Here is a 21,720-nt window from a genome sequence, read left to right on the forward strand (position 1 = left end):
AATCTAGGATTGCATCAAGCTTGTGCATTTATTGGTGGCTTATTAAAATTAGTTCATTGCTGTAAATGGATACTAATAACAAATCAGTAAAAACTTTTTCTTTTCTTCTGTTTTTTTTTTTTTTTTACACAAATAGTTTTATTACAAACTTGAATTCTTAAGAAATACATATGTAAGAAATTACACAAAGGCCTTGGCATTTGCAGCAAAAATCTTCTGGGACTTGCATGGTAATACAAGGACATGTGTCTTTTTGGACACAGATGTGCTCAAACAATGGTATCATTGCATAGAAATTCTTTAGAAATATTTCCGAGGCTACTCTGAAGATTTTGGTTTTGGCACAATATTAACAAAATTAAGGCCTTATAACTTTTCAAAATCAAGTCATTCAGTGTGTGAGTAGTGTTTAAAACCCTGAAAAATATTAAATACAGAATAAAGACTATAAGCTCAAAGCAGGATTTGCTAGAATAAACACAAATAGCTATTAACCTGGGTTCAGTCTCTGCAACTTCAGCATTGAAATGGCCTATGTAAAATGAACATTTCACATCATACTTCGGCATTTAACATCTAATTCATGACACTGAAAAGAAGAAAACTTTCGTAAGCTTCTTTTTGAAATTATAAACTCAGAGTTCGATTTGCCTAATGGTTGATATCTATATAAATTACTAAAATATTTATATATATATTTTTTCTTGACCATTGCTGAATCATTCTTTATTCCACAGGAAAGTTTGTTCTACTACATTAAGAAGCTGCATAGTACCAACATAGCAGAAACACTTACTTGCCTATTTGGGAAACCAATTTCCAATTTGGCAATCTCTTCCAGATGTAGTCCCGTTAAAACCAACAGCACTAAAGACTACAAACAGAAGCAAAGGTTTGCAGGATGGCACTCTATGTTGTGAAAAGATGGTTATGTGTTGCTTAACCACAGTCTGTAATCCCAAAACTCTTTTTTACATTAGTATTGCTTTGTACAGGAACAATAAGTACATACCCAAGAGTCTGGGATTTTGAGACACCTAGATAACAACAAACTTATCTGGGGAAGAAAAATGAATCTAAATATATAATACAAGAATGAGAAAGGGGGGTCAAACAGTATAAGGCAGAACTGCATACCTCCTAGCACCTTTGCATTTTTTCTGGATAAATGCTGACTTTTTATTCTATCAGTGCATTGCATTTATATAAAAAATACATATATTTTGATCAAAAGTGCCATTTGGCATGTCAACATTTGAAGCTTATCTTTGTTGTCTCTTCTTCTTCAGCAAGGACAGGGCCAGTAAAGCAGTGTGTGTTAGTTATGCAAGTTCCTAAAAGGCACTTTACTGTTTTCATATTGGACAACAATGAGGTACATATGATATATGTCTAGGCTTCATTGCTGTTAAACGAATAGCACCATATTGTGTGAAATTAGTTGAAATCCAAAAGTCATTATGTTTTTCTCATACAGACTTGACAACGGCTAACATTCGAGCGCAGATCCCCTGCCTTCAAAGTTGAGGGAGTCGGTTTCCTATTAAAAACAAATCAATGAAAAGACCCATTAAAGATGGTTGAGACAAACGGTCCGTTTTCAGGTTGACAATTGACAATACAAACTTTGCATGCAGCCAAGTGCCTCTTTAAGCTGTGCTGAATCAAGGTGTCCCTAAGCTCTCCAAAGTATAGGCACTTTCAAGTTTGTGAAACTATCACAAGATTAGCTTTAAACACCGTCCACTTCCAGCTACTTCAGAATTCAGTTATGTCACAATTTTCTTAACCAGAAGACACTGTTTAATCAGCAGTTTGAAAATATGCTGGAATTTGGGTAGTAAAAAAAAAAAAATTAGGCAAAGAAACTGAAGACATTTGACTGTTCATGAGTTTCTGCTAACTCTTGTGACTTTACAGAAAAATGAAAAGCCAGTAAAGGAAATTACATGATGTCTATAGAAACACAAACCAAAATCTTTAGACTCTAAACTGTCATAAGGAGTTACTCGTAGCAACTGGGAAAAAAAATATTTTCAGACAAAAGTGTGCTTACATTTAATGCCTTTCTTTAAAAAGCATTATGAGTTTATTGGAAACTGCAGAGTATTTGTGAATTATGATAGCAGGACAGGCCCCCTGATCTGGGATTATTTTATTAATTTGAAATACAGTTTCTGGCCAGAAAACGGTGTGAAGTTGGCAGGTTGCCACGTAGGACTCAATGAATACAAACAACTGTAGTGCTGACTCCTCTAAATTTTCCTCTGACCAGCTTTCCTCTTTCCTAGGGAGCCAGTCCTTACCCTAGTGTTGGCAAATGGGCTCTTTCAGCGGTAGCTTTTCTGGTTGGTGAGATTATCATAGCCCCAGTGCTCAATTTTTCTACCTACTTAGTCGACAACTATCTCATAGACAAACAGTCAAAACTGGCTAAACAACCTGCTTCATTTTGACTGAGACAGGCTAAGGAGCATTTGCAGATCTAGAAGACATGAAGAGATGAAGGGTACCAGCAGTGGCAGCCTGGACTGCGGTGGAAGAGGATGCTTGCCTGCACTCCAGAGGAATGTCTGCTAATCAGGTAAGCTATGCTGACCTAGGAACCGGTCTATATGCCAACATATTAATAAAATTCACACGAAAACATTAGACTGTGTTGAAAAATACTTATGTGCAGGAGACCAGAACAAAGCCTACTACCACTTCATTCCTGAAATGAGAACAACAGCAGGACTCAAGAAATGCCTAAGGCCTCTGCCTTCAGCTGCATTTTATCCAGACATACTTCCTCCAACATTAGGGAAAGGTAAATAATTGTTCAGCTCACTTCGTTCAACACCTGCACTAACTTCATTTGGTTCTGTTATGTGTTAACATCCACTAGGGGGAATGCTACATTATAACTTAATTTCAATCAGCATGTCAGCCTATCCCAGTTACAACTCAGTGAACACAATCAAACATAGTGGAAACGCAAACACTGTCAGAATATTCTGAAAAGCAAAATACTAGGTACAAATGACACATTGTAAACACTAATGGAAGACACATTCATTAATTCCCCCAAAAGCCATTATAATTTTTTTCTTTTTGTTACAAAAATCATTAACTGCATATACTAACCAGGCTTGGCCACAGCCAATACTTGAACCATGTATTACATTCCAGCAATATCTCTCTTATTCAGTGACAAGGCTTGACTGAGTCTCAAATACTGATATATAAATGATGAACTTACTTGAACATCTCATTCCTCTCTATAGTGGCAAGCCAGAAGCTGTAAGCATTTGCATAGTAATTGCAGGTGCCCCGGCCATGGCATTCAATGAAGGGAGCGCTGCGAAACTCCTCCAGGCAGGAACCGGGAGACGCCAGGGCCTGGCCAGAGCCCTCTGCACCAGCACTGGTGTGCTAGAAAAACGCAAAAGCATCAGAGAACGACTCTTTACCTCTTCTGCTACAACATCGATTAACTCTTTTGCACAAATATTTCTCCACATGCCTCTCCCTTGTCCTCTGTTGTGTCTGTCCGCTGTTTTGTCCCTCAGCTCAAGGAGGAGCAAGAAGGCGGAGCTGAAGGGCTCCAGAGGTGGCACTGGGTTCTCTCCGTTAACGGCAGCACAACGCAGCAGGAACACCACCTTCAGGGCAGCCGTACGCACAGAAATCCTTCAGGACTGACAGCAGGACCCAAGCTATCTCTATGCTAGGAACAGGGCAGGGCCAGCTCTCTGGCCCAGAAAGCATACAGACTGGTATGGTTTATATCTGAAGAGCTTAACTCAATTCCTGCCCCGTATCACAGAGGCCTCTCTCCCACTGCCAAGTGCTAACAGCTCTGGATCCATGCTGTTTCTCAGACCATGCCCAGACCTTGCCTGGGAGAGCGGCTGTTGATACAGGCTGTGAGCATGACAGGAAGCATGCTAACAGCTAACCACAACGGAGGACTAGGTTGGCTCTTCCAGGCCACTCCTTGGCCCTACTTATTTTACTAGTATAGATACAGCTGAAGAAACGGCATAAAAGGTCAAAAATGCCATTTGAAAACTGAAGGCTTATTCATCAAAAAATGCGAAGAGGGCAGGCACTGATCTGCTGCCACCCTAGGAAGCCACTGCAACACAGATGTAGAAGGACAACGGAAAATTGCGCTATGACTTCATTTATTCAGCACTGGGATCCTGTGCTGCAGCTGCAAAGCAGAAAGCAAGCTGTGTGCATTTCCCCAAAAGTGAACAACTAGTTGTTATTGCATTATTCTCATTTAGCAATCAGCCAGAATCTTTTTAAAGTCACCAGAAAGGGTAGAGGTCTAATGCCCTTCTAAGACTTGAAGCGACATAGTCAGATATTAACTTTCCCAGAGCAGAAGCGTAGATCAAACGCCCAAAACAAATTATTTTCTCAGCGCAGAGTATGCCCCAGTGCACTTACCATGACAAAGGAGTAACCAATCCAAAGTGAACTCCAGCCTTCAGGACACGATGGTATTTGAATTGTTTGACTGTGAACAGCTATTACCATAGCAGGAGCTTCACACACTGAGCATCTAGAAAGACCAAGTCATGAATGAGCTACATGCACTTGAGGACTAATACTACTTTTTTTTTTTTCAGAAGTTAATTTCTGTAAGGAATCTTGAATTAGAAAATGTTGTCACCTTCAAAAACAAAGGAAAATAAAAATGTTTCATTTACAAAAAAATCCAACTGGTTCTTTTTTTTTTTTTCCATTTACTTAAAGACAGCTTAACTATTAAGTCTTATTCCCATTAGCCTCCCCGTGAGCAAAGAACAAGAGACTTCTTATCTGGATATTTAAATGTATTTGTCTTTTTCTAGTCCCATTTGTACTGCAGTTTCTAAAAGTGCTCAGTGTCACGAACGTGAGAGGCAAATAGCCAAACATTGTAACTCAGCAAGTATCACTTAAAAGTGGTCTACTGTGATCAGAGACAAGTAACAGCAATCCATCACCCTAAACATAGCCCTGAGCAACTTCCAGAGAGAAAGCCATCTCTCTGGAAAATGTCTTACAAAGGTCATCACTGCTAATCTAATCTAATGCAGATTCTTCCCCATGCATTTTCCTTGAAAGTGGCTTTAATTTACATTTGTGGTCTTTACCTCCCAGTAAGAAATTTCTAGCAAAGTAACAGGAACAATGAACTTGAAAGCAACTCCAGAAAGCTATGCAGCACCAGTTCTTTAACTTCAGATAAATTCCTTGTGTCTCAGAACTGCTAAGTTACTGAATAATCCAATGACTAATTGAACCTTCACAGGAGAACCATAAAAAGTGTGAGTTGGGCTGGAAATTTTAATATGGGAGCTGGTAATAAGGAATTTGGTAGATATAATCCATTTTTTCTTGTACAGCTCCTAAATTGGCTACTGCAGTTAGCAATGATGAAAACGATTCAAACTAGATACTTAGAACTAAACAGTCTGATTCCTATCATCAGAGCAGTGAAAAGAATCAAGTGCAAAATGGATTAAGTTGGATTCTGAAGAAGCGACAGAAGCAAAGGAATTCAGAATGAAAGCCTTCTATTTCTGATTTGTGAAGACTGGCTTTCATACCTACTGCCTTCATCTTCACTGCAGAAGCAAGAAAGTTATTTTAAGAAACACATCAATGAAAGTAAGTTAGAAGAAGAATGTAAAGCTGTCTCTATTCTTGGAGCTCTGCTTTGCTTCAAGCGATGTCTGGTATTTCATTGGAAGGCCTTACATGAAAAGAAGTCCCATGACTCAAGGCAGCAAGTGACACTTCTATACCTTTTCAACTTTTGGACAGGGAAAACTGTTGGTTTAAAAGCCTCGACTAATAAAATAGCTCAAAAGAACAGTCTTCTCAGATTCCCTGCTGGTTTAAAAAATCTGTATTGCAATTATCTCACTCTCTGCTATGGCTAAAAAGAGAAAAACCCATATACACACACATGCACACATAGACATACAGATATATACACATGTACATTTTTACAGTGCAAAAGCTACTCTATATGCATAAGATAAGGCAAAATGATGGTGGGTATCTCCTTGAGCAACAGTTTCGAGAATGATTGCTAAAGGTTCTTTTGTGTGCTTGATCAGGAATGGCATAAAAGGACCACGAATTTCAGAGGCCGGTCATTTGGTCATTTGAATTTTTCTGAAAGTCAAGCCCCTTCCATTCACATCCAATGAACAATCAAAAAAATATGACCAACAGAAACTACAGTCTCTCTTGAGAATCTTGCCCTCAATCTGCCCACTCATTTTCAAAGCATAACAATTTCTATGGCACTAAACCAAAAATAGAGTACAGAGTACAACTGCAGACACAAGATACATTCTATTATGCAAAATAAATATCAAACGTTTTGCAGCAGAGTGTTTTTAAGATACCAAGGTATCAAGACTACAACCCACTGATGATTTGAATTGTCCTTTCTCTTGGATGGTATATACAGACCCGTGAAAACAATAACAGCCATCTCCACTCACATTCACTTTATATGGCAGGAGAAGGGATCAGCAAGAGCTGATACAGATTAGAAGCAATGATAGGAACCGTAGTAATGCCTGTATCTAATGATTATCATTTAAGTTATAAGTTGGAGATTCCCTTGTCAGATTCTTATCTAACTACAGTGGTACAGTTCACCACACCCTTGCTCACACCTCTGCCTTCACCACTAGGCGTATTATGCCAGGATAGTTTTTTGCCAGTGACCTTAAAATTTAAAATGGACTAAAAGTTCAACATGTTGGATGGATGCAGAACACTTATGTCTGATATAAGTGCCATACTTTATGCTAGCTGAGAATCTGGAATTATTAAAACATAGATGATTGATTTTGCAACTGTTTCCTCTAATTCAGACAATAATGGCTGTATTCAAGCAGTACGTCCAAAACAATGGAAGAAGCCCGGAAGTCTACTGTATGATAAATAATACAACCATTTGCAAATAAAAGGAAATTGAGCCCTAAAAAGCTTCTAGCTATAGCTAGTCAGAAAAAGAAGAATTGTTTTGGACAGGAATTGTGAATAAATTCAAAACTTTTTCGCCTTCAAAGTACATCACAGCTTTTGCAAACCATCATTTCAAAGTAAATCTTTTCATTTCAATTGGACCCAAAACAGACCATTTGTTTGGGTTTCCCCCAAAATGGATTTATTTTTGATCAAAGTCTAAACTGAAAACATGCACACTTTGAAATATTTTATCAAAGGAAGTCAAAATTTAAATTTAAAGGCAGGAAATAAAAACATACAGATTAAAAGCTTTTTCCAAAAAAAAAAATAAAGTACGAAACACACTTTTCACAGCCTTCTTCATTTTACAAACACAGCAGAACTGAAACCATACCTGCTGATGAATGGTCTGATGTTATCACCAGTGATGGGAGCCATATTCATTGGCATGGGTTCAGGAGTGGACAGCCAGTAGGAATAGTCGTTCCTTGATGCAAAGTTACATACGTTGTTGATATTGCAGAATAGGAAAGGCATGGTACTAAATTTACGAAGACAGCTTCCTGCTGTGCCTGAAATGTTAAGTGAAAGGTTACTTGTTAACCCATTTTTGTTAAACCATTGCCAACTGCCAACAAAGTATTTCCAGAAGCAGCTAAAAAGTAGATGACTCTTGCTTCGGAGGGCCCAGTTCTCTCAGAGGACGTGACTTCTCTTAGCTCCATAAGGAAGGAACAGGGAAAGACAAGGAGTAGCCCAGTCTTGCCTGTAGAATTATGGAGTAACTTAAGTTGGAATAGATCCCTAGAGGTCATCTATCCTAACCCCCTGCTAGTTAGATCAGGTTGCTTGGGTCCATAGGCAGCTGAGTTTGAGTATCTCCACAGAGATTCAACAACCTCTCTGGAGTCCCATTCCAGTGTTTAGGCATCAGCATGGTAAAAAAGCTTTTCTGTATGTTTCACTAGAATATATGTCTCATACTTGTCCACTGCTTCTTCTGCCACTGAGCCTCTCTCAGAAGAGTTTGGCTCCACCTTCTCTTCCCTCCCTGTAAACAGCTGCAGACAGCAATAAAGGCCCCCCCCATAAATTTCTATTAAGGCTGAGCAAACCCAGTTCCATCACGGCTGTCCAGACCTCACTAGCCATCTGTTGTATTCACTGTGGTATATCAACATCTTCCTTATTCTGGGAGGTCCAAGTCTGGGCACAATCCACCAGATGTGGTCTCACAACTGCCAAACAGAGGGGAAGAACCACTTCCCTCCATCTGCTGGTTGCACTTTTGCCAGCAGCGCCCAGTAGATTGGGCAGCAGGGAATGGGGTAGTTGTTGCAAGAGCACGCTGCTAACTCATGTTCAGTGTTGCTCACCAGGACTCCCGGGTCCCTTTCTGCAAAGCAGCTTTCTAGCAGTCTGTACTGCTGCTACTGGAAATAGCAGTCAGTCCCTAGCCTGTTCTGTTGCATGAGGTTATTTCGTTCTAGGTGTATATCTTTGCATTTGACTTTGCTGAACTTCTCAAGGTTCTTCTCAGCCCTTTTCTTCAGCTTGGCTACCTCCCTCTGAATGGCAGCTGGGTCCACTAGGGAATCAACTGTTCCTCCCAATCTGGTGCTACCCACAAACTTGCACTCATCACCCAAGTCATCACCCAAGTCATTAATAAATTCATTAAAGAGTATTGGCCCAGCACTGGTTCCTGATCAAGAACCACCACTTGGACTTTGTACACCTGATCACATCCCTCTGAGCCTGATGGATGCACCAATTTTCCATTCACCTTATCATGTACTTAGCCAGCCCGTACCTTACTAATTTGACTACAAAAATACTATGGACGACCATGTCAAAGGCTTTGATAAAGACTTTCATAAATAAACGGACACTGTTTCCACTACACACCAAACCATTATTTGTACTAACCTAGAAGGCATAATAAAGCACCAGCTAGCCCAGAATAATTACGCAGATTTGTTCAATACAATTCTACAAAAACTACAAATTTGGTTCGTTATGAATTCTAACTGAATTTTAATTTGGTCTCTGCTTACCCAGATCTTGGCCATGTGCTCTTTCATTGCCTTGTACATAAAGCAAGGAGTAGCCATGGTAAATCAGTCTTGTTCCAAATGGACATGATGGTTCTTCAGTGGTTTGACTGTGTCTGGTAACAAGGAAGCCATGAGCAACAGATGGTGCACCTGGTGGGCCCATAGCTCCAGGCAAACCTTCAGGGCCAGGTGGACCAGGGAATCCTCTGGGCCCTAGGATATAGAGAGTCTCCTTTTATCTCTACAGACAGCAGTACTCTGCCTACATAACTAAAGAAGTTAAATTAAGACACATTCATACCTAATCTGCTATGTTATTTTTCTATGAAGGAATCAAGTCTTTGAAGAACTCACGGGCTTACCTGGGGGACCATAAGGGCCAACTTCTCCTTTTTGCCCAGGTTTACCATCAAACCCTGGACTACCAGGTGGTCCAGGTACACCTGAAGGTCCTGTCACCCCTGTTGAAAAACAAAGAATAGTTATTACTGGATATTACTTCATGTTAGTTATGACTTTTTGACTTTCAATAGAGGTGGCACAGGCACACTACAGCATAAACTAAACTCATGCAGATTCAGTGCATATATTTCAATATCTAGAGCACATATGTGGGTTACTGCGAACGAAGTGATTATAGTAGAGAAGAACAGAGAAGTAAGCAGAGGGTGTGCTTCTAAAATAACTACTATTTGCCTGGAATATGAAAAGGAAGGGCAGCATTCTCTTCCCTCTCTGCTTATCATATGACTCGATCAAAAAAAGACCATAAAAAGCAGGGTCATGAACAGTGGGAAAATCAGTATTCTCTTAGCTTCTTCACAAACAGGTTTTCATATATATATATTATATCTTCCCTTTATAGATTTCTAGGGATGCTTTGAGTCCTACACAAACTCAGTAACTCTGACTTTGGGAAACAGGGAGTTAAAGCCATCAGCACCGTACCAACGTTTCTGTGGCACATCAGAAGCTTTAGATAGTCACAGCTGTCCTTTTCCTGATCACTCAAAAAGCAATACTGTGTTCATGTATTGAACCGACTACTAGAGAACAGCAACAGATCCCACAAGTCTATGCTATGTTCAGTCACTGTGATTATTACATAGCTATTTCCCAATGGACAGCAGTTGCAGAGTTGCAACGCCACCTTCAAGAGTAAACTTCCGTATCTATTGTATTAAACAGAAAGAAGATATTAATTATATTCCATCATAATTCCCCGTCATCTTCTCATAAAACAATCAGGAACAAAGCTTTCCCTTAGAAACTTAATAGCTTAAGAACGCCTCTGAGCTTCCACGCTCCATGTCCTGTCATTCTGAAGGACATGTGTCCTTATGCCAGCATTTCATTTGTCTTACTCTTTGCTCCATTCTCTTATTCCCTATGTGTTTAATTTTTGCAGTTCACCTTTTCTTTATAAAAACTGCAAAGTCTGGACTAAGAGACAAAATCTAGGACTATGGAACAAGCTTCCTCAGGAAGCACTTCCCACTCCAAGATCAAGCTGGTTTTCCTCATGCTTGTCTTCTCCCAGAGACACACAGTAACTGAGTTTGGATTCAACACTAAAAACAGAAGATACCCTAACAAATACTTTCTGTGGAAAGGATGAGCAGTGTGTTACAAGTCATTCTGCTTACTGCTGATCTCAGATACTGATGTGATGACCCCATTAAAAAATCACTGGCATGTGTTTCTGGGACGCCTTTCCATGAGCTTCAAAAAGAAGGACTCTCATCCTCATTGCTGACACAATTTAAATGGCTTATAAAAAGCTGGATAATATTATACCAAAAATCTTCTACAGTCTAGTCTACCATTGGTCTATTTTTACATTACTTAAAATGTATTTCTACTGGCAAGTTAGAAACTCTCACCTTGCTGTCCTTTGGGACCTGGAAGTCCCGGGAATCCTTTGAGACCAACTGGCCCTACAGGGCCAGGTAAGCCAGGATCGCCTTTAACAAGCTGAAAAGCACCCGGGGGGCCTGGGGGGCCTTGTAAACCTGCCAAAGTTAACAGAGGAAATCAGCACCTATTTAGTATTGCACAACAAAAAAGTGAGAAAACAATGTTACCTTGTTTTGCCATTTATGTTGTCAGAGAACAGACAGAGCCTATAGCTACAAGATATCAGTGTGTCCGAGACTGTATACGTGCATTGAGTAGGGTCATACCTGTCAAGAAGCCAAACCTGAAGTTGCATGAAGGTAGAAGACAATGGGGTTCAAGGCACAATGAGGGAAACAGCCTGGGCTGGGCCTCTGCCACTGACAAGACTCTGGTAACACCTAAGTTATCTGCATATGCTGCGGCTGAAAACCATATCGCTACCTCCTACATTCCCATCTCCCACCAGACAGAAGAGAGCAGGCCCACAGATGCAGCTCTCATCAGAAGCTGCGACCAGGGTGTGCAAACAGGGAGCGGAACTGTTGAGGGTGGCACTGGCAGTTTGCGCAGCAGTCTGCTCAGAAGAGCTGCACGCTCTGCCGGTTATCAGGCTGCTGCCTGCTCTGCTCACCAGCAGGCTTAGGCTGCAGCCCCCACAGACTCACCAACTCAGAAGCTTGAGGTCTCAAGGGAATTAGAATTAGAAGGATAACATCTTTCAAAAGAATTACCAATTTTTAAGTGGACTCTTTTTCTAGGAACTGTAAGGAGACCGTGACCTGCTGGAAGAACATGGTGTCTGCCACTGCAACTGCAAGGCTGCAGCTCAGACCCAAACGGAAGCACTACAGCCTATCTGACGTCTCCACCCAAACAAACCTGCCAAGGACTGAAATAGCTCTCCAGACCTTAGGTTGCATGGAGTTCTCTCAGCAAGTTTCTGGATGACACCCAGCTGAGTGGTGTAGTCAATACACTTGAGGGAAGGGATGCCATCCAGAAGGACCTTGACATGCTTGAGAAGTGGGCCAATGTGAACCTCATGAAGTTCAACAAGGCCAAGTGCAAGGTCCTACACATGGGTTGGGTAAATCGCTAATACCAGTACACACTAGGGGATGAATGGAATGGAGTAGACCTGCAGAGAAGGATTTGGGGATACCAGTAGATGAAACGTTGGATATGAACTGGCAATTTGTGCTCACAGCCCAGAAAGCCAATCGCATCCTGGGCAACACAAAAAGCAGTGTGGCCAGCAGGTGGAGCGAGGTGATTCTCCCCTTCTGCTCTCATGAGACCCCACTTGGGAGTATGGTATGCAGCTATGGGGTCCCCAGTACAAGAAAGACATGGACCTGTTAGAGTGGGTCCAGAGGAGGGTCATGAAAACGATTAGAGGGCTGGAACACATCTCCTATGAAGAAAGGCTGAGAGAGTTGGAGTTGCTCAGTCTAGAGAAAAGAAGGCTCCAGGGAGACCTTACTGCAACATTTCAATAAATAAAGGGTGCTTATGGGTGCTTATAAGAAAGACAGAGACTTTTTATCTTAGATAACGGCAACGATTTTAAACAGAAAGAGGGCAGATTTAGATTGGACTTAAGGAAGAATTTTTTTTACAACAAGGGTGGTGAAGCACTGGCACAGGTTGCCCAGAGAAGTTGTGGCTCCCCCCTCCCTGGCAGTGTTCAAGGCCAGGTTGGATGGGGCTTTGAGCAACCTGCTGTAGTGGAAGGTGTCCCTGCCCATGGCAGGGGGGTTGGAACTACGTGGTCTTTAAGATCCCTTGCAGCCCAAACCATCCTATGATTCCATGGTTCTAGCATACCGTTTACAGATTCTAATAATGACAAAACCTCAGTATTGATTTTTCAGAGCAGGAGATAAACACATTCATTCTATACCCAATACTTAATGATAGAACAAGGGGCAACGGGTGCAAGCTGGAGCATAGGAGATTCCACGTTAACACAAGGAAAAACTTTGTCACTGTGAGGGTGACAGAGCACTGGAACAGGCTGCCCTGAGAGGCTGTGGAGTCTCCTTCTCTGGAGACATTCGAAACCTGCCTGGATGCATTCCTGTGTGACCTACTCTAGGTGGTCGTGCTCTGGCAGGGGTGTTGGACTAGATGATCTTTCAAGGTCCCTTCCAACCCCTAACATTCTGTGATTCTGTGATTCTGTGAATCTGACCATTCAGATGCTGACACCATAATATCTGGTTTCATATTCTACATTTTTACACTGAATAAAAGGAGATATCCATCGATTAGTCACAAATAACCATTTTAACAACAACATCTGGAAAAAAAGCAAGTCTTTACATTATACCTTTAGATCCAGGAAGGCCTTGGTCACCTCGCTCACCCTTAAGGCCTGGGAAGCCAGGAGATCCTTTCGGGCCTGAAGTCAAAAGAAAATATTTACATGAAAACTCAATAAATTTCTTGATTTGGAAGGACACATGCAGAATAACCATGTACGACCCCATGACCATGTAAGGGCCATGACTTTATTCGCACAAGTACTTTTTAACTGTTTGAAAGAACAAGATACAAACAACAGCACAAAGTCACCAAAGAAATTATGACTGAAAACAAGTTGCTCTTACTTGAATTAATATTGTATTTCTCTAAATTATAAGGGTTTTTTTCTACTAATAACTGCCTTTTTTATACACGCAGTGTTTTCACATTTACGATGGTGACAGTAGCAGCAATGTAGTCACCTATGGAGACATACTGAGCCTTTGTTTCCTCATAATACAGCTATAACATTTACCTGTCCAATTCTGAAGAAAATCTTGAAAATTCTTGACTGCTAATGTCTAAACAATTGATTTTACATTCATCTTTTAAAGCAAGTGCACACTTAAAATTGGCAAAGCAAGACAACAGGCAAAAGGCAAAAAACCTTGAGAAAAATCTCAGCATTCTTGTATGCTTTTTGATGCAGCTTTCGACATCCTGTTTCAATAATTTGGAACATAGAGCCAACATTCTTTTAGCATCTTTTTTGAGAGGGGAAGGTTATGAAAGTGACACCTTTGCATACTTTTTAGGAATAGTCTTCTCACCTGGAACACCTGGAACTCCTGGAGGTCCTAGATCACCCTTTTGACCAATATCTCCTGGTAGACCAGGACTACCCTGTATAAGAGAAAATGTGAAGTATAGTTATCCTACACTATTATGATAGGACTCTCAAATAGGATGTGTATTTTTGAAAAACTATAGCAAAAATAGAGAAAAGCCATCAAGTTTAAAGAATGGTTATTCTCTACCATGATTAGATAAGAAGCTTCTTTTAGAGGAACAAGCGTGGCACCTTGTTCTTACTCCCTTATTTTTTGCCTTACAAAGATACTAGATCAGAATAAGGTCTCACTAACAGTATAGTTAATAAAAAGGTTCTCAACCATAGACTATATTGTTATGAAAAACAACAGTAAGTACAAATCTCAGCAAATAGTAATTTCAGTGCGGACCCAGTAGGTGGTTGCTAGTGAGATAATTAAATTGGGTAATTCTAGACCACAGCAGACTTGAAAACTTCCGCATTCACACGTGGAATGAAATTAAATGTGCTCAACAAGTTATAATCCTCTGAAGATTTTTACTTTTCAACAGGGCTAAAATACTCAAGGACTTAAACACTTCAAACACGATGCGAACTCCTCCTTCTGGTGAGGGGGTCTGGAAAACATGTCTTATGGGGAGGGCCTGAGAGAACTGGGATTGTTTAGCCTAGTGAAGAGAAGGCTGAGGGGAGACCTTATTGCTCTCTACAAGTACCTAAAAAGAAGCTGTAGTGAGGCCAGCGTTGGTCTCTTCTCCCAAGTAACTAATGACAGGACAAGAGGAAATGGCCTCAAGCTGTGCCAGGGGAGATTTAGATTGGATATTAGGAAAAATTTCTTCACTGAAAGAGTGGTTAGGGATTGGAACAGGCTGCCCAGGGAGGTGGTGGAGTCACCATCCCTGGAGGTGTTCAAAAGATGTATAGATGTGGTGCTTAGGGACATGGTTTAGTGGTGGGCTTGGGAGTGTTAGGTTAATGGTTGGACCTGACGATCTTAAAGGTCTTTTCCAATCAAAATGATTCTATGATTCTGCCTTCACTGTTATAAACTGCTCCCCTGAAATTAATGGTAACAAGTTCACTGTAGCCTAACTTCAAGGAAAACCAAGCCCATACTTCAAAAGACACTGTAAATAGTAATTTAAATGACTGCCAATTTCCTTTTCTTCTCTTGTCCTTTACAGACCATCTGCAAAAAGCTTGTCAGTATAGTTCAGAGTTTCTCCCTGTTTGAAGCAATATGGCAGTGGTAGTCCCCTATATAATAAAACATGGAACATAGGTGGAGGAAAGAAACAAAATCCCTTTGCTAAGTAACCTTCCGAACAGAGGTTGGAGTACCCGGTGAAAAATAATACTAATGGTAGGATTCATCTCATCACATTTGGAGAGCAATAGAATAGGCACATAAAGGAGTGATTTTTCATTTGATAAGTTAGATGTTTATATTAAGGTGCGAAGAATGGCTCGCTACAAATGTCTAATTCTTTCCACTGACTTTAAAGGGAGAAGAGATGACTAGCTCAAAAATGGATGTCAACAGTAGACTTCCAAAGTTACACAAAACAAATGCTACCCTCGGAGTGGTAACTGTGGTATTAATGAAGTAAGGTTCCCTGGTTTCCTTCATTCACATAGTCCCAGTATGGAGGACTGTTTAAAGAAATGGCCCTGGTTTTGTATCATAACATGTGAACTTCTACAGCACAAAGCAGGAGAGCTAACATTCATTCAAAAGACAATCTCATTAAAAGGGTTCTCTTAAATTACTTTTTTTTAGGTTATAATTATAAAACTGAATGATTTATTAAGAGGAGGTTATTGGAGGCTTTCCATCAAAACACTTTTTCCACAACAGTATGCAGCTTCATAAACTTTTTTTTTTCCATCAGATACAGTTTGGCAAACATTTTGTTTTGGATCTGTTCCAAACAAACAGAACTATTTCAGCATATGAAAATGATGAAAATGTTTCTTTTCTCATTTCAATGTTAAAATGCACAGATAAATCCATGGGATTTGTATTTTACGGTCTGATCTCCGCAATCATTTTTTTTGGATAGGATTTTTGGACAGGCTGTGTCACCCATGTTGAAATAAAATCTCCCTTCTGATGTAGGTTACCATGTACCTGGAGACCTGATGAGCAACTGAGCTGTAATCAGGGCAGAAGCCTGTCATATTGGGGAGGACGAAGACATTAGAAATGCATCTTAGTAGGTATCACAAGAGGAAGTTTAATTTTGAAGTAACTTGCTGGAGCATTTCACACTGAGTTAACAAACCAACACTAAGCATTGTGGCTCAAAGACAGTAAAACATTTTCTTCTGACCGAAGATACGGAATTGAAATCCTTTGGCATTTCTCATTCTTGAAAAACAGTTTTGAACTGGAATATCAACCTGTGAAAGGCTTTAGAATTTCCTGTGGTATCGAAATTTAGGTCTCTGTAGAAATATTGCAAATTCTTAAATTAGGGAAAAATATACTAGAATGTCATTTTTTAATTTACTACCTTCAAAGGTGATATGAATACGAATATGAATATGATATGATATGATATGATCTCAAAGACAAAAAGATGTAGCCAAGTTCAGTGTCAGAACACTGAAGCAAATCCTTAATGTCTCTGTGAAGTGACTCCCGGATGCAGAAAAGGATGCTGTAGATCTTTGCATTATCAAGAATAATGTGGACCTTTTAAGTCCACTGTCACTATCCTTGCTTTTCACATCAGGAACTTATTCCTGAGTCTTCCTTCCTTCTGTACACCAGGAATAGTTGACTCATACCTACCTAACTTTCTTACTCCTTCTTCCATAAATTTCATTGTTATTATTGTTGTTCTTACTGGGTTTTTTTCTCAGTAGGAAAGAGGAAATGAAAAGTTAAAATATAGAGTGTATTTTTCAATGTGGAAAAAGGCAGCAGACACTCCAAGAGAAAGAGTATAGAAGACCAACTATTCTGGGTGACTGTCCTATTCCACTTCATTCCCCCTAATATACAGAAAAGGGACTGTTTTAGATCAGGCAAAATGAATAATATATGACAACAACATATTAATAGCATTGCCTGTTTGTATTTCTAAATCAGCAGCTATATTTCATCACTGACAGTACTGAAAGTGCACTTTATTTGAAAGGTTTGATAACAAAACCAAACAGTTCAGGTATTTTCAGAAGGCAATTTATCGTGAAATATGCAACCTTTAAAATTAACTACTAATGCATTTGCAGGATTTATGGATGTGCTGCAGCCATCCTGTACTGTTAATACACTGTAAATTATATTCTGGGTGTTGTATGTTACCACTCACTATCTATAAATTTCTAATAAGTTCATTAGCTCACTGGGGCTTATTCACAGGCAGGCTTTAAAAGGAGAGAATTGAAATGTTTTCAGGCTGACTTTACATAGTCAGCAGTGAGTCCAAAGGCACATTGAGCATAAAGGATCGTTATTTTTGAATGAGAAACATCTATGATTAATATATCCATTAATTACAAGAACCAGCTTTCAGCAAATCTGCAATGTACTGAAAGTAACTTACTGGCAGTCCCTGGAAACCTGGATCACCTTTGACTCCCGGACTCCCAGGAGTCCCAGGCCAGCCATTGCTTCCCTGCTCTCCTTTGGCCCCTTTCAGTCCTGGGGGTCCTGGTGGCCCTGTCGGACCAGGTAAACCTACAAACCAGAGGAATAGAGTATTTAGTGGCAAAATTTGTTCAGAGCAGTACCTGATAGAGGACAAGCTGGATCAATCTACAGATGGGGAGAACCAAAGTAATTATAAGTAGGAGAATCTGTTGCAGGGAGGTCCATATGACTTCCCATCTGACTGGACATATGTAATTTAGCAGCCTGTGGCTGACGGAAAATAGCAGAGAGTTTTATATATATGTGCAGAGCAAACAGACGGTATGTTCTCAGGTATGAATGTTGTAGAGACACTTTGCAGCTCTGCTCTACTCTTCCCCTTAACCTCTGGCACAGGGCCACCGCCAAGGTAAGGCTGTGCTGGGCCATGTTGAAACACACTGACACTCCAGAACATAGGAACACACAGCCATGGCTGCCTTGAAACAGTAAATAAAGTCCAGAGGCAAACATGGAAACGGGAGGCAAACTCTTCAATGTCAGAAAGACTTCTGGACAAAACCAACCACCTGAGGACATAAAAGCAGCCTGTTCCAGGACATAATGCCAAACTGCCTGTGAAGGGGAGCTTTTCTTTGATATGTGAGTAGAGGATAAGCAGGCATATGCAATATTGACTATATTATTAATTAATTAGGTGAGCTTTGACCAACAGCACTACATTACTACTAAAGACAAAGAATTACCTGGAAGGCCAGGTTGGCCTTGGGGTCCTCTGTCTCCTTTAGGGCCCTCAATTGCACTTCCTGGTAGCCCAGGAAGACCTTGGCTGCCTTTAGGGCCTGGTGGACCAGCATATCCTGGTTCTCCTTTCAGACCTGGGATCCCCGGACTCCCTGGGGATCCTGGAAAACCCACATCACCTTTTGCACCTAAGATTTAAAACAACCCCAAAACCATCATTAGAGAAAGGATCACAGACACTGAAACCTTCTGCCTTATTATCCACTCATAGTAAGCTTTATTGCTTAAGAAAATATTCACCTTGCCCGTATACATTTGTACAAAAAACTTTAGGAAAACTGTCTTATTCTCCACATTATGACATAAAGTATGAGGAAAAGAGTAGCTTGACTGACACATCTTTTCTTAGCTAAACTGATCACTGGGCTATTTTAATTCACTCTAAAAATAGAGGAACATTCAGCATCACTCTATCAGTCCTTCCACAAGGAATATAAAGCCCCCAAACCCTCACTTCATTACAATTATTACTGTTGTATTTGAGTAATGCATGTTTTGCTTGACTAAGCACAAAAGGACTTCCTCCTGGAGAAAAAGGAAGTATTTTTTTTACGAAGATTTAGAAACTCAGTAGTTACTTTCAGGCTTGTACAAATAGTTAATACCTGGAATCCAGTCAAATTATAGATCATGATTGAGCAAAAAGAATATAGATTAGCTGGTATAAGTATAATAATAAAAGAAATAAAATGTATAAAGAAAACTATCCATAGCTGTTTGCCTAAAGGGAACAGGGTCTTTAAATCTTGGGCTTGTTTATTTTGGAGCTACAATACATTTGGAACACAAATGACGTCAGTTGGATACCTATTTACTATAAACCCAGACATTTTTAAATGAGCTGTGTTGACAAAATGACAGAAATGTGTGAGGTGAGAAAAATGCTCTCATAATCATGCATTTTACATAGCTCACTGAGCTACGATTAGAAAATTTGCTGATTAAAATAAGTTCTCTAACATTAGGGCTTTCTCAGCAATTTAATGACTGTTAATTACTCTGAGATGGTAAATAAAAGATATTCTGAAATTCTGGTTTTTCACTTTTGATTGTCCACACAGCTTTCCTGTATTTATAGAATGAATGAGTGAGGTAGGGCATTGGCATTTCAAGCTACAGAAGTTCTTAAAAATCCGCCATGTTGTGTTAATTTCATAGACGGACTACTCAAATCTTTTTTGTTTTCTGGATGTTTAAAATTGAAAATCTTCTAACTGCACACAAGTTCCTTTATCAGCAGCCGTTTGATATTTCTTCACTACTGTGTCTATTGCAATCTAGTGTCTAGGACATACGTGTTTCATAAAATGGAGCATGGTGCGTTACAGAATCCTTGAACAAACACAGACTCAAGCCAATCAAGCGGTTCTCACAGCACACTTTGGGAAGACCACAAGTGGTCCTGAAATTGCAAATAGCTATGTGCCCATACCCAAGCTAGTAAGTCCTAAGTCCAGGTAATAACAGTTTTCATTAAGATCTCATCACATCTCTCCTGTCTTTTGCATCTCTGCACCATGCTCCTGTGCACAGCTTATACATGCTCTACTGAGCTACAGAGGATAACTGTTTTAGCAGTGAACAAAATTGCATCCGGGCTGCACAACAGATTCAGGCAAAAAAATTACTGCAGTATCCTGGCCACGAAATTACTATCTTTAGCTGTCTGGTGCACAGAGCATCACTAGACTTCGATTCTTGCAAAATTAGTAGGTAAACAGAAATACTTGGAGTCAAAAGCACAGCACACAAATACGGGAGTTATTCATATTACCTCATCACAGCACAGGTTGCAGTAAATACCACACTATGAATAATTACCTATTTTAGGGCATATCTAACTCATGTCCAAGATGCTGCCACTGTAACAGAAATTAGTATTTGAGCCTCTCAGAATTACTGCCTGCTCTGAAAAGGCATAGCACGTAAAAGAATGAAGCAGAAAGTACGTCTGAATTACAGAATTATGTTTATAGCATGTTGGGAGGCAGGTTTGCTGCTTGTTTAAAGAAGTGTTTTACCTTTGTCTCCCTTTGCACCAGGAAATCCTGGAAGTCCTCTACCTGGAACACCTGTAATATAGAGGCAGCAAAAAATTAGAAGATGGAACAGTACTTAAATTTAACCTGTAATGAACAAAACTCTACTAAGCAAACATAAAATTTACATAAAAGGTTTATTCAAAAGTTCTTCACGGCAGAGACTGCCTTTGTTATATATCAGTATTGTATCTAGCACAACGGCTCCTGTATGACTGAAAACCCTACCCTAAGAAAATGCAAGCTTGCTCCATTATTTCACAGCTAAGTTGCGGACAGAAATTGACTCCAAAACACGTCAATTCTTTAAAGTATTGCCAGCTTTTGTGAAAGAAATTCTTTCAAGATTACGCTGATTAAACACAGTTGCTCATCCAAACGATCAGCTTTACAATGATGGATGATAGTAGTTTGCAAGACACCATATTAACTTTATTTTCTAAGGTTCCATCCAAAGCACCTTGAATCCAGCACACCCCTCTACCAGCTACCCTTGTGTAGCCTGTCTCTCTGCAGTTTTGTACTCCTTAAACTTAACATGACAGTCACGTTACCTTGTTCACCCTTTGCACCAGCTGCACCTGGAATCCCATCATAACCCGGTTCACCCTTCTGTCCAATGGAACCAGCAGGACCCGGAACGCCAGGTTCACCTGAAAAATCATTGCCATTTTCATTTCACCTATGAATCACCAGACTTATTTTTTTACACCTTTTTTCCCTCTAAAGAAAAGCTTAACTTATTCTTTTGCTCTGACAGAGACCAAGCAGATACTACATGATGACTTCAGTGTGATGTTCCCCTGAGGTTACGTCTGAATTACATCAGTGTGGAACAGGGCTCAAGTATTACAGATTTTGACTTAGCTAATTATCACGAATCTCAGTGAGTCTAGAGTGCAGGAACTCCAGCAAAAACTTGTGAATAGCACAGACCATTGTCCAATGAGATGATGTGTCCTGGGTAAACTAAGAGCACAAGGCTCCAAGTTCAAAAACGTTATACTCATAACAGCAACGGATTTGCTCTCCTCTCTACTCTACATACTCTTTAACATTTATGTGATGATGCTAATGTGGTGATTCAGGTTTGGACCCACGGATCAACTTTATTGTTTTTACATGAACTCAGAAACAACAGAACTAATGGCTATAGCAACAACGAGTCTTGTAGAAGGTGGTAAAATCTCTTCCACGAACAGTGCAAAAGAAGTATTAGCCCCACACCACACTGACTCAGATTAACCTCAGAAAACAGCACTGCCC

The 21,720-nt window shown here is 40.1% G+C and overlaps 1 protein-coding gene across 1 annotated transcript in view; it reads right to left on the reverse strand.

Annotated features, from left to right (window-relative positions):
- Positions 1-1,458: 1,458 nt before the first annotated feature.
- Positions 1,459-21,720, reverse strand: part of COL4A1 (collagen type IV alpha 1 chain) — a 128,380-nt gene continuing 108,118 nt past the window's right edge. The window contains exons 40-52 of the mRNA XM_086482085.1: positions 21,009-21,107; positions 20,437-20,487; positions 18,358-18,543; positions 17,565-17,698; positions 14,006-14,078; positions 13,261-13,332; positions 10,913-11,041; positions 9,392-9,490; positions 9,030-9,242; positions 7,367-7,544; positions 4,441-4,555; positions 3,242-3,414; positions 1,459-1,540 (exon numbers count right to left, since the gene is read on the reverse strand). Of these exons, the coding sequence (XP_086338211.1) occupies positions 1,459-1,540; positions 3,242-3,414; positions 4,441-4,555; positions 7,367-7,544; positions 9,030-9,242; positions 9,392-9,490; positions 10,913-11,041; positions 13,261-13,332; positions 14,006-14,078; positions 17,565-17,698; positions 18,358-18,543; positions 20,437-20,487; positions 21,009-21,107 (1,604 nt within the window). The remainder of the gene's footprint in view (positions 1,541-3,241; positions 3,415-4,440; positions 4,556-7,366; positions 7,545-9,029; positions 9,243-9,391; positions 9,491-10,912; positions 11,042-13,260; positions 13,333-14,005; positions 14,079-17,564; positions 17,699-18,357; positions 18,544-20,436; positions 20,488-21,008; positions 21,108-21,720) is intronic.

The sequence above is a fragment of the Leptosomus discolor genome, chromosome 1 (assembly GCF_034619465.1).
Source record: "Leptosomus discolor isolate bLepDis1 chromosome 1, bLepDis1.hap2, whole genome shotgun sequence".
NCBI lineage: Eukaryota > Metazoa > Chordata > Aves > Leptosomiformes > Leptosomidae > Leptosomus > Leptosomus discolor.